General features: G+C 45.3%; 1 protein-coding gene across 1 annotated transcript; it reads right to left on the minus strand.

Moving 5' to 3' along the window:
• Positions 1-7,564: 7,564 nt before the first annotated feature.
• On the minus strand, positions 7,565-8,500 carry LOC142827245 (olfactory receptor 51G2-like). The gene has a single exon (XM_075921667.2). It carries the CDS (start codon positions 8,498-8,500, stop codon positions 7,565-7,567), a length of 936 nt encoding a protein of 311 aa, XP_075777782.2.
• Positions 8,501-12,836: the final 4,336 nt, after the last annotated feature.

The following is a 12,836-nucleotide window of genomic DNA, read 5'->3' on the forward strand; positions in this document are numbered from 1 at the left end:
ACAGAGGCAGTGGGTGTAATGAACCACGTTACGCCACCGACAGCCAGATGTAAACGTGACTGGCTCACAGAGTTACTGATTTCTTAGGTCCTGCTCAGACGGTTTCCTTACCTTGTATAGACATGAGATATGCACACAATGGATAAGAAAGGCCATGAACATTCTTAATATGAAGAGGTGAGACCCATGCCCAGTTTCAGACACCTGCTGCCAGTTCTCTATTGGTCTGAACACCCCCTTCCACAGACACAGCTAAAACTTGGTGGTGATGGAACTTTAGATGCAGAGTCTGATATCTATCTGTAATGTTAGAGCAGCTCTCCTTACCCCTGTAATAGGTAGGAGTGGGTATTCAATGGAGGGGTAGCCCTGCAGGACACTCTTTATCCAGGCAACGCTCTCCAGGTACTTTAAAAGCATGTCTTGGGTTCCCCTCTTACTGACGAGCTGCAGGAGGAGGCCTGGAACTCCCTCACCCAAGGGTGCAGTGCTAATGACAAGTGTCAAGGCTGTTTCCCACTCCAGCACTTTGAGTGCAGAAGATGGAGGCCTGCAAGAGATCTTAAATCAGGGGTGGAGAACCTAAGACCCGGGGGCCAAATGTTGCCCCTGGCTTGTCTGTATCTTGCTCCCAGCTTGCTTGGATCTGGCACCCAAATCTCAGGACTCTCTGCAACTCGCTCCTGCATTCTCCCTCTTGCTCAGACCCTTCAGCCCAAGCTTACTTCCCAGATGCCCCCTTCCACACACTGACCCCCTCATTTTTATTCCAATCCCACAGCCTCGGGGGGGCACAAAATCTACACGCCTGGACCCCCTATTCATATGGGGCGTGTCTTTCTTCCTCTCAGTCAGGGTCCACATCCATGGGGGGGGGTTGTTTGTTTGTTTGTTTTCCACTTTTGCGTAGCTCCTGACTGATTTTCCTGTGGGTCAGCAGCCCCCAAGCCAAAAACGGTTCCCACCCTGCCTTAAAAATACTCTGTCATTAAAGGCTCCTGCATTAAAAAAAAAATCACCTTTCCCAAGGTCACAGACTCCCTGACCTTGGGATTTCCGTGGTTGAGACAGTCTCACCCAGATACTGGTCATAGCTTATTTATGGTTTCCTGGCACTGAAAAGGGGACCTTTTGCCCACATAGGATGGTAGGAAAAATACCCTTGAACTCAGCAGTTATTATATAAAAGTCCCCAAATAATTGGTTCAGGCTGAGTTATCAGGGCACAGAATGTAATAATGACCGCAAAGGCCAATGGCAATGAATTGACATAAATGTTAATAAGTTGAGAGCAATGATACATTGACCTATAGGAAAAGAACACTTCAGCATGTTATGGTCAGTGTCACTTAGTATAAAAGTGGGACCTCAGCCAAGGGGCGAGAGGGAGGAGAAGATGTCGTCCTTGGAAGAGCCAGAACGATGGTCCCTGGTGATGAGGAAGGCGAAGGTAATGAGGAAGATGATGGGCTACCACCTAAGATTGTTCTAGAGGGAATGATGTAAGTATATGGTATGGAAATATGAATGTACATTCCCTGTCTTATGAAATTGGGATGTTTGTGACTGTGCTAACCTTATTAATAAACTATAAATATTGTAAATATGCATGAGTTTCTATAGTGTGAGTGTTGCAACCCATGCACATCAGGGTTCCCAATCATAGTACAGTTGAATACTGGGGCTGATCCTGGGACAAAGAACCTGTCAACCCTAAACGTGGATAATTAGAATTTAAACATAATCTTAGATCAGGCTACACACATTCTTCTTTAGGACACAGGAATCAGACCCTACTATTAAAAAAGTTATTTTTTATTAACAAATCAAATCAAATCATCCTTGGTAAAGCATACTTGGTTTCTACAAGTTAGGGAGTAGCAATAACACTAAAAAAGAAAAGACTGAAACCCAGGGAAATAATTCTCTGTGCTTTAGTTTCAGTTACAGGGGGGTATAGCACAGAGAAGTTTAACCAAACTAAAAGAAACAAAGAAAATAACCTGAACACATCTAACTAAAAATTTCCTGTTCTACTTACATCTGCTGCTCTAATGTTTAGGCTTCTTCCCCTAGGCTATGTCTATACTACAAGGTTTTTGCACAAAAACGGCCATTTTTGCGCAAAAACCCATGGGCTACGTCTACATTGGCCCCTTTTCCGGAAGGGGCATGCTAATTTTTCAGATCGTAATAGGGAAATCCGCGGGGGATTTAAATATCCCCCGCGGCATTTAAATAAAAATGTCCACCGCTTTTTTCCAGCTTTTAGAAAAGCCGGAAAGAACGTCTACACTGGCCCCGATCCTCTGGAAAAAAGCCCTTTTCCGGAGGATCTCTTATTCCTACGTTGAAGCCGGAAGTAGGAATAAGAGATCCTCCGGAAAAGGGCTTTTTTCCGGAGGATCGGGGCCAGTGTAGACGTTCTTTTCCGGCTTTTCTAAAAGCCGGAAAAAAGCGGCGGACATTTTTATTTAAATGCCGTGGGGGATATTTAAATCCCCCACGGATTTCCCTATTACGATCTGAAAAATTAGCATGCCCCTTCCGGAAAAGGGGCCAATGTAGACGTAGCCATGAAGTGTCCACACCTCAAATGCTTTTTTCTGCAAAAAAATCTACAGTCAATCGATAGAACAGAGGGCTTTTTGCGGTGTAGGTATACCTCCTTCTATGAGGCATAACTCCTTTTTGCACTACAGCTCTTGCGTAAAAAAACGTGTGTGGACGCTCCACAGGGGTTTCTTGCACAAAAAGAGCCTATCCGAAAAAGCACAGGTGCTCTGATGGCCATTCTGTCTTGTGCTAGACTGTCCATGAAGTGTGGACTGTCCATGAAGTGTGGACACTCTCTTGTGCAAAATCACATCACTTTTGCGTTGCGCGTTGAGGTCTGGATGCGCTTTTGCACAAGAAGTTTTTGCGCAAGGACTCTTCCGCAAAAGGCTTCTTGTGCAAAAACCCCGCAGCGTAGACAAAGCCTTGGACATGGATATTGCTGGGAAATCCAGGCCTTATTCTTGCTCAGATCATTTTCTCTGCCAGCTCCGTTCTGAGCTAGTGAACAGGAGGGGTACCTCCTAGGGGTACCAGCTAGTGAACAGGAGGGGTACCTCTCCCATCCAGCTAGTGAACAGGAGGGGTACCTCCTAGGGGTACCAGCTAGTGAACAGGAGGGGTACCTCTCCCATCCAGCTAGTGAACAGGAGGGGTACCTCCTAGGGGTACCAGCTAGTGAACAGGAGGGGTACCTCTCCCATCCAGCTAGTGAACAGGAGGGGTACCTCCTAGGGGTACCAGCTAGTGAACAGGAGGGGTACCTCTCCCATCCAGCACGAGAAGCCTCCTTACTAAGAGGTGTTAGAGTAACCTATGCAGCTAGCAGGGAGCTATCTCTTTAAGAGACCCCTGTGGGGGAGGTAGGAGTGAGTTAAGTGTTACTGCTGCTGGGAAGATTCAGCACTCCACCTAGAAGCTTCTGGAGATGGGCCCAGTAGTTTGGGGTCAGACTTCATGAGCCAGCAGGCAGGGCAGATGCTTTTCTAAGGCCTGTGTGAGCTGGGAGAAGCTGAGCCAGGAGCAGAGAGCAGGCTGTTGTTCTGCACTCTGCAGCACTTCACAGCAGGTAGTGATGTTGTTAACCCTCCACCAGGGACCATGGGCAATGCTACTTAGAGCAAGGAGAACCTGGGAGGGTGTGACGTAGTGGGGGGTACTTTGCTGGTTGCTATGCTGGGCAGTGGGTTGTGAGTGACCTCCACTGGCTGCTGGCTGCAGCACGGCCCAGCAGGGCAGGGGATGAGTCATTATGCAAAGGGGGCTTCGAACCTGTCTGACCAGTGATCTCCCAGGGAGCGGAACAATGGGAAGAAGGAGGGTGGAGCCCTGGCTGGGGGCAGGGCTGGGAGTGAGTTAGTTTCTGTCTAGGATCATGGAGGGGACAGCCTAGGGAAAGTGGCTGGAATGTAGGGGCCCAGTCTCCCCCATCTCAAGGGGGGCTGAGGCATCCTAGGCCCGGTTCCTGTAACCAGATTACATCTGTACTGTGCTGTATCCTGGAGAAGCAATAAACTCCCTCTATTCTACTAGCTGGTGGAGTCTGTCCATGCCATTACGGGGATGCAGGAGACGGGAAAACCCCAACGCGCCATCACAGAGGGAACATACAATTAACACAGAAAAAGGGTTTTCTTTAAATCTGTTCACATGTGAGCTAACTGACTGGTTAATCAGTGAGCTGGATGTCGAGCAGTGATCTACAACAGAGGAAGAATCTGTAACTGTGGACATTATCTGGGGGTTGTAAAAGAGCTGCGCTCTGTCGTAAGAATTAGATTATTTGTTCCTTCATAAGATTGTATAAAGTTATTTAATTAAATTCATTTCTTTAGTTTCTTTTGGAACTTCAATGTAGGGAGGCTGACGTTGGGCAGTCCTTGTTGGAATTCCCTACAGACTGAACTCTGGGTTTCCAGTACTGCTGTGGGAGTGGGGGCAGAGGGGGGTTTAGACACGGAAGAAGAGCAGTGAAGTCTAGCCCACCCAAGGTTTCATCAGGAAGAGCTGAATTTCTCCACATGGTGCCCACATAATGGGAGCCTCTTTGTTCCAGGCCAGCCCAGATTGTGGCACAATGTATGTGCGAAAATTGAACAGTATTATGTGATTCAGTCACATACCCTGGCATGTTTTTGAGTCATGGTAGCCCAGTGTTTCTTAAACTTTTTAAGATGGAGAAACACCAAACAATATTTTTTTTATGAGGAACACAAAGGATTTTTTGTTGAGAAAATAAAAAGGATCGGGGGGAAAGTTATTGAGAAAAAAACAACAAAAAGGTTGCCTGCCCCTTTAAGGGCAACCATTTTGAGCTCTGTTGTTCTCTGCATGCTCACTGGAACATCTCCAGAGCAGCTCGCCTGCACAGCAGGGCTTCATTTGAAATAAGCTAAGTAAATTGAACTACATCAATTGTGAAGCTTATTTTGAAATGGGGAGCATCTACACAGTACTTATTTCAAAACAGAGCACTCTTCCTCTGACTTCCCTTACTCCTTGTACAATAAGGGATACGGGAGTCAGAGTAAGAAGTCCTCCAGCTTGACAGTATTTCAACATTATTTCAAAATAACTGCCCGCTTTGTAGACATGGACTAAGTTATTTCAAAATACCGCTAGTTATTTCAAAATAATGTTGCTGTGTAGACGTGCTCCAGGTGAAAATAAGCTTTCCCCAGAGCCTGCTGTCTTTGTTGACAAGCTGCTCAACTTCCATAAACCTAAGAACATAAGAACGGTGAACATATCTGGTGAGACCAAAGGTCTATGTAGCCCATTATCCTGTCTTCCAACACTGGCCAATGCCAGGTGTCCCAATGGGAATGAAAAGAACAGGGAAGTGCACCTTTCCCTTTGGGGCAGCTGGCATTAGCCACTGTCGGCAGACAGGATACTGGGCTGGATGGACCTTTGGTCTGACCCAGAATGGCCGTTGTTATGTTCAGCAAGTGGCCCATCCCGTCTTGTCAGCACCAACAGACAGAGTCTAGGCTAACTGGGCAGCTCTTACCCTGGCCCAGCTCCAACACAAAACCTGGTCCAGGGGAGGAGCTGAGGGGGAAGTGAGGATTGGGGAGGATCTGGAGCTTTTGAGGGAGAGAAAGGGGGAGGGAAGAGCCATGAAGGAGACAGGGAGGGGATAGAGAGTGGACGGGTTCCTGCGTGGGTCCTGCCTTTGCTCTTTATAAATATGGTTACTCTAATCTAAATGGGCTGGCCTGGGAGAGGACTTAAAAGAGCCTCGGGGGGGGGGGGGGGGAAAGGAGCATTTCCTACATTTTGCATTACTGGGGAAGCACAAATGCAGAGCCTGGGAGGGAATCTGGGTTTGAGTGTCCTGCCAGCTCTCTGGTTGTCAGACGCTCACTCATACACCCAGCTCTTCTCTGCCTTAGTGCGGGGAGGGAGTGACGGGGCGAGGTCACAGAAGTCCCCTCGGGGCTCCTTCCCGGAGTGCTGAGAAAGCCACTGCCACTCGCCTTCCTGCTCTCTGGGGCTTCTCACTGCTCTGTCCAGCTGACCCATCACTGGTCTCCTGCAGCCACGGCACAGAGCTGGAATCACTGCCCCCCTGTGAAACACAGACACTGAAACTCTTCAGGTCCAAGGGAAATGCAGGTTTGGGCCCAGCTTCCTGGGATACCACTGCCCAGATGGGATCAGAACCCCCAATGAATTATTTAGGTGAGCCCCTTTTAACAATGGAAGGGAGAATGCGCACACTGATTGCTTCCCCAGGGAACAGTAATTTACACTGGGCTTGATAGTAAATGAAAGTGATTTTATTAAATCCAAGTGGTAGGATTTAAGTGGTTGTAATTGAGAACAGGCAGAGCAGAGTAGATTACGGATTTAAAATGACAGAAAATGCGTAGCTAATTCTAACACTGAAACCTCAGTACAAACATAGCACAAAGTCACTTTAAAATTCTTCTTATTCCAGCTAAGCCTCCAAATGAGGGAAGTCTTCTTTTCTCTGGGGTCTTTGGTTCATCTTCTTGGGTGTGCTACCCCAGCCAAAGACAAAGAAACTCTTAGCTTTCCATTGTTTTATAGAGGCCACATTTCCATGGACAATTACTTGGTTCACCTCTACCAGTTGGGGTGGACATGAGACTTCCTAAAACCACCCACTGATAAGACCTAAAGGACAAAAGGGAGTTTTACTGTTGGTCATCTAGACATTGATGATAACACCCTTAATGGGTTTTACTTGCACATCTGAAATCATAAACCATTCCATACTTGATTGGTCTATCTTTACACCCAAGAATGATACAGGCACCAAAGTAAGATTAGCAGACCCAGCGGATTATGACATGAAGATTGAAGGGATACATGAGTTAATTTGTCCAAAGCAACTTTGAGCTAGTCATATCTGTGTCAACAAGTCCATTTGCTAAAGCATGGGAGGGCGGTGGCCGTCACAGTGGGCTAAGGAGGTGTGTGGTGCACAGAGACATCAATAGGAGAATGTGAATGCATGAGTATTTGTGCCCCCTGAATATTCCTGTTTACAGATGTCATGGCTCACATAGCACTCAGAGACCTCGGGAAGGGCCAGAACTGTGAAAGCAGAAAAACTCGGCAGCCTTTTCCTTGGCATATGGACATTTCAGTAAAGATAGGACCCTGGCAGGCCCGGTGTCATGGGAAACAACATCCACAACCCTTCTCTTTATTGCTTGTATCAGTTGGAACTCTGAGGTCACAGATGCCACCCATCTGGCTTTTTATGGGACAAACTCTGACTTCTCACAGTTTCGCCTTCACATTATGAATGCTGCTTCCTGACTTGGTCAAATTCCCCCAGTGCACTTTTCACCCTGAAAACCACCCCACCCATGGGTCCAGATTAAAGTCCATCTCAACTTCTCTCTAGAGAGTGGAGATCAGCAGCTCACGTCATCAAGGATGCAGGGGCCAAGTATGGAAGAGGTGCATTTGGCCAATGTTTTTCATCTTCCTTGTAACCAGAACTGGATCCATGTGATGAATTGACCCTTCACTTGATGAAGAACTTGATTAGCTTGGCACGCAGGTTTTTGCTTTTCACACTGTACACGATCGGGTTCATCATGGGAGGCACGAGTAGGTAGATGTATCCTAGAAGAATCTGAAGCAACGGGGGAGTGTGCTCCCCGAATCTGTGTGTCACAGACAAGCCGATCAATGGAATGTAGAAGAGCAGGACGGCGCAGAGGTGGGAGACGCAGGTGTTCAGGGCCCTGAGGCACTCTGTGTGGGATGCAATGCCCAACACTGTTTTGAGGATCATCACGTAAGACAGGAAGATGAGCAGAGAGTCCAACCCCACCGTGGAGAGTATTGCAAAGAAGCCATAGATGCTGTTGACGGTGATGTCCGCACATGCCATCTTCATGACGTCTTGGTGCAGGCAGAAGGAATGGGAGAGGATATTAGCTCGACAGAATCGATACCGTTTCAGGAGTAAGGGGATTGGGATTTCAATGGTCACCACTCTCAGCACAAATACCAGTCCCATCTTGGCTATTCGTGGCAGGGTTAAGATGGAAGTGTATCTCAGTGGGTTACAGATTGCGATGAAGCGGTCAAAAGCCATCAACAAGAGTACAGAGGATTCAATGAATGAAAGTGAGGGGAGGAAGAACAACTGTGCAAAACAAGCATCTAGGCTGATCTCCCTAGAGTTAAACAAGAATACACCCAGTATTGTTGGTGCAGTGGCTATTGATAAACCAAGGTCAGTGAGAGCCAACATGGAAAGGAAAATGTACATGGGCTCATGGAGGCTCGGTTCTGTTTTTATAATGTACAGAATAACTGCATTTCCCATTACTGAAATAGCATAAATAAGGCAGATGGGGATAGCGATCCAGAGATGGATGTCTTCATGTCCAGATATCCCGGTGAGAAGGAACATGGCCGGTTTGAATTTGGTGTCATTGACAGTTTCCATTAGGTGCTGGGCACAACCAAGGTGTGTTGAATATTTCTTCCTGAGAGGAAAAAGAATAGAAGACTGGACGATTTTTTATTAGACATAATTCTGTTCTCAGAAAGTAGAAAATCGTTATGCATGCGAATCCCCGTAGCTCCAGGAAGATGAGCTGAAATGTGGCCTTGGGTTTCCATGACTGATAGGAATTTAGAGGCAGCTATGAGGTGACTTGCTCCCAGGGAGAGCTCTCCAATTCCCAAGACCTACAAAGTTAGACTTATTTTGTTATAAAGTAACAGCTGTGTTAGTCTGATCTTGGTAAAAGAAACAGACAAACAAAAAACCTCAGTCATGTAGCACTTTAAAGGCTAAGAAAATGGTTTATTAGCTGATGAGCTTTTGTGCGGTGGACCCACTTCCGCAGATCATATTCTGAAAGTGAATAGGCATGACCATTATGTAACAGAGGGATACAATGAAAATGTAAACAAAATATACAGTAACAAATCAGATACATACCATAGAAGGGGGGTTGGTGGAAAGTGGCAAGGAAGGAGGAAATTGCTTATTGTAAGCGTCAAATAAGTGGCTTATCTGGAGCTACTATGAATATCAAAAGGTGGGGAGGCTGTCTTTGAAATGTATAAGGTAATTATCTAAATTAAGGCCCATTCGCAAGTTGTCAAAACTGGTCAGTCACTTCACCAGAGAATTTATGCTCAGGAATCAGACATCTCCACACAGAAAAACCTGTTGGCCAACATTTAAATTAAACTGGCCATTTCCTTAAAGACCTAACAACATGGCTGTGTCTACACTGGGCCACTTATTCCGGAAAAGCAGCCGCTTTTCCGGAATAACTTGCCAGCTGTCTACACTGGCCGCTTGCTTTTCCGGAAAAGCAATGATGATCTACTGTAAAATTTTCAGTGTTTTTCCGGAAAAACTATGCTGCTCCCATTCGGGCAAAAGTCCGGAAAAGGGCCAGTATAGACAGCATAGTAGTCTTTTCCACAAAAAAGCCCCGATCGCGAAAATGACACCTTTCAATGTAGACGCGCTTTTTCCGGAAATACTTATAACGGAAAACTGTTCCATTTTCCGGAAAAGGGTGCCAGTGTAGACATAGCCCATGTGTCTTACTGCAAAGAGACTTTAACACTAGATGACAGAAAGAGACTTCAGAACTCTTTTTTATGCTAAAATTCGAAATGTTGTGAATGGGCCTTAATTTAGATAATAATTACCTTGCACATTACAAGGACAGACTCCTCACCTTTTGATATTCGTAGTAACTCCAGATAAGCCATTTAATTGAGGCTTACAATAAGCAATTTCCTTCTTCCTTGTCACTCCCCTCTTCACCTCCACCTTTTATGCTATGCATCTGAATCGTTACTGAATATTTTGTTTACTTTTTCATTGTATCCCTCTGTAACATAATGGTCATGACTATTCACTTTTAGAATATTATCTGAACAAGTGGGTCTACCCCACAAAATCTCATCACCTAATAAACCATCTTGTTAGTCTTTAAAGTGCTACATGACTGGGTTTTTTTAAAAATTTTGCTATGTAAACCGGGGCTGTTTATAGACCTTCCAAGTCTACTAAAAATATTTACTGCTGTAATTTGATTATCCGGTTAGCCATATAAACATTCAATGCCTTTTTGAATCTCGGTAAGCTCTTGGCCCCACTGAAATATTTTGGCTGGCAGTTCGACAGCCTACTTGAGAAATGTGTGATTAAAACCTTCCTAAACTCACACTTATAAGGCATTTTCATTGATGGATTATAGTGTATGTTCTCCACTCCAGAGAATACAAAATATGCCCTGGCCCTTCTGCTGTACATGTGATCAATTCTTAGGATCGGGTTCTGGATTCAATAACATGTTCAACAGGCATCTATGCATATTTGCATATGTAAATTCTAATAGAATGTGCTGTGTCAACTTGCCTTATTAAATGTTCCCAGTGATACACTCTGAGGCCCAAAATCCCTCCAAGGGAAGCTGAAGTGTTTTTCTGGTCAGTATGAACAGAATCTGGAGAGTCAATGATCCTACAGGCTTATCTTCACCCTCATAGGCCTTGCATCCTCTCCCCATGCAAGGATCTGCAGAATTCTGGTATGATAACGAGATAATAGAGACAGTTACTTCACTTGGGAAGGAAATATAATGGTATCTAAGGGTATGTCTACATTACAGAGTTTTTTAAAAAAAAAATCAATTACATCCACACTGCAACCACGTTCCTCTGGAAAAAAAAATCAAAAGAATAGAGGGGTTTTTTCCAACTTTCGTAAGCCTCATTCTATGAGGAAGAAGCCTTTTTCCGAAAGAACTCCTGGACAAACCAGTCAGGATTACTGGGCAGAGGCTCCAAGATCTACCCGTAGATCCCAATCTACTGGTTGGGGACGACTGTGCTAAACCAAAACCCATTCAGCGGTAAAGTTCCACTGCCCCTTCCTATAGAGATTCCAAGAATTCTGCTGCTGCATCCCAGTACGCACGAGTAACGCTGACAGGCAGAACCAAAACTGGGACCTCTTGAGTTTAGTGCATGAGTCTCTGCATTTGAATTATAAAGCCAGTGGCTCTGAGCTAAGAACGTAGCGCACTCTAAGTTTCTCTCCCTGTTAGAGGGCTAAATGCCTGTCCTTGGAGCAGTGACACACATCCAGAAAGTGGGCGGCTCACATGTGCATGACATCCACATTTGGCTTGTAATAATTCTATCCTGATGAAACGTTTGGTGTAAGATTTCACCTCTGTACATGAGCCCGCACCTGCCAGACCACTTTCCCTCTGATCTCTCAGAGATAATTTCTCCAGTCAGAGAGGGATCTTAGCATTGGAGCCTGTTTCTTCACCTGAGATAGAATTGGGAGGGGGGTCCTGACTTTTCATATGTGTGAAGATCGAAGGCCAAAGATGCCGTGTGGTGCAATTCCCACAAGCAGACGGGGCTTTCGGTACAACGAGATAGAGGAAGAATGGAACAGAGAGCGGTGCAGGTTAAGGGGTATGGTAATAGATGGGCACACACTTGGGGACTGCCTCAACATGTTATTTCAAAGCAAAGTAAAGCAAACAGTTGGGTGTGGGAAAGGTGGATTGCAACATTTCTGTGTAACTAGAGTAACCCACGGTGGAGCAAGGGCAGAGGTAAGGGAGGGTTCCCAAGCTACCTAGCACTGCCTGCCCTCCAGCCCCATCACTGAGTCTCTTTGACAGCTCAGCTGAGTCCTCTGCCACTGCACAAACATCTGCCAATGCAAACAGCCTGCAGCCTTCGCCCAGTACTTGGCATGTTACAGACAGTGAAACCTGCAACGTACCCAGTTCCGGCTAGAAGGGAGCCGCTGGAACCAGAGGTCTTCACCCTGAAGCGCAAGGAGTCATTGGAGAGGTTGCACGGGCAGCAGGCAGCGTGTGTTCAGATAGGGAGGTGACTACCTTTATCCAGCATGTTTGTACCTTCCCTTGGGGCCACTTGGCCATCAGGGAACTCAACTGTAATCATGAGGGATACACAGGGATGCTAAACAATTAGACTCCTGCACTAGCCAGACTCTGCTCCTGGTACCTGAGCCTCTGATCACTGTTTGTATGGTGCCAATTAGACACATGGCTCCAAGCAGGTGTCAGAGGCTCCCTTCTAGCAGTAACAATGCTGCTGCTGAAATAACAATAACAATAACAATAACAATAACAATAACAATAACAAATAATTATTATTAGTAGTAGCAGTATTGATGTTGTAGCTTTTATTATTATTATTATTACTATTTTAATAACATAGGTACATATAATATAATATAATATAATATAATATAATATAATATAATATAATATAATATAATATAATATAATATAATATAATATAATAAAGATCCACCATTATGACATTATTTCTTTCTAAAACCCTTCCCGTTTTAAATGTTTAGGCTGAAACTGCTTCAGGTTTTTCAATTAATTCTGCAACTCATTTCTTAAAATAATTTTTTAGGTAAACTGAAAGCTGAGATTTCCATGTGGGGCCTTCAATTCCGAAGTTGGGGCTCTCAGAATGATAGCAAACTGTGTGAGATTTCCAATACAATTCCAACAGTTCCTGGCTCAAGCGGAACACCCACAAATGAAGACCACAAGAATCATTTAATGGCCATTTCTGACCCCACAACCCATAGGGGAAGATGCTGTTTACCTCTGCACTGGGCTACAGAGCCAGTGAGTGTAAGGAACAACCTTCTGCCACCGACAGTGACCGGCTCACAGAGCATACATATACACTGCAACACTATTTCAAAATATCTAGCGCTAATCTGAAATAACGTAGCC

Source organism: Pelodiscus sinensis, chromosome 1, assembly GCF_052426305.1.
Source record: "Pelodiscus sinensis isolate ZL-2025 chromosome 1, ASM5242630v1, whole genome shotgun sequence".
Lineage (NCBI taxonomy): Eukaryota > Metazoa > Chordata > Testudines > Trionychidae > Pelodiscus > Pelodiscus sinensis.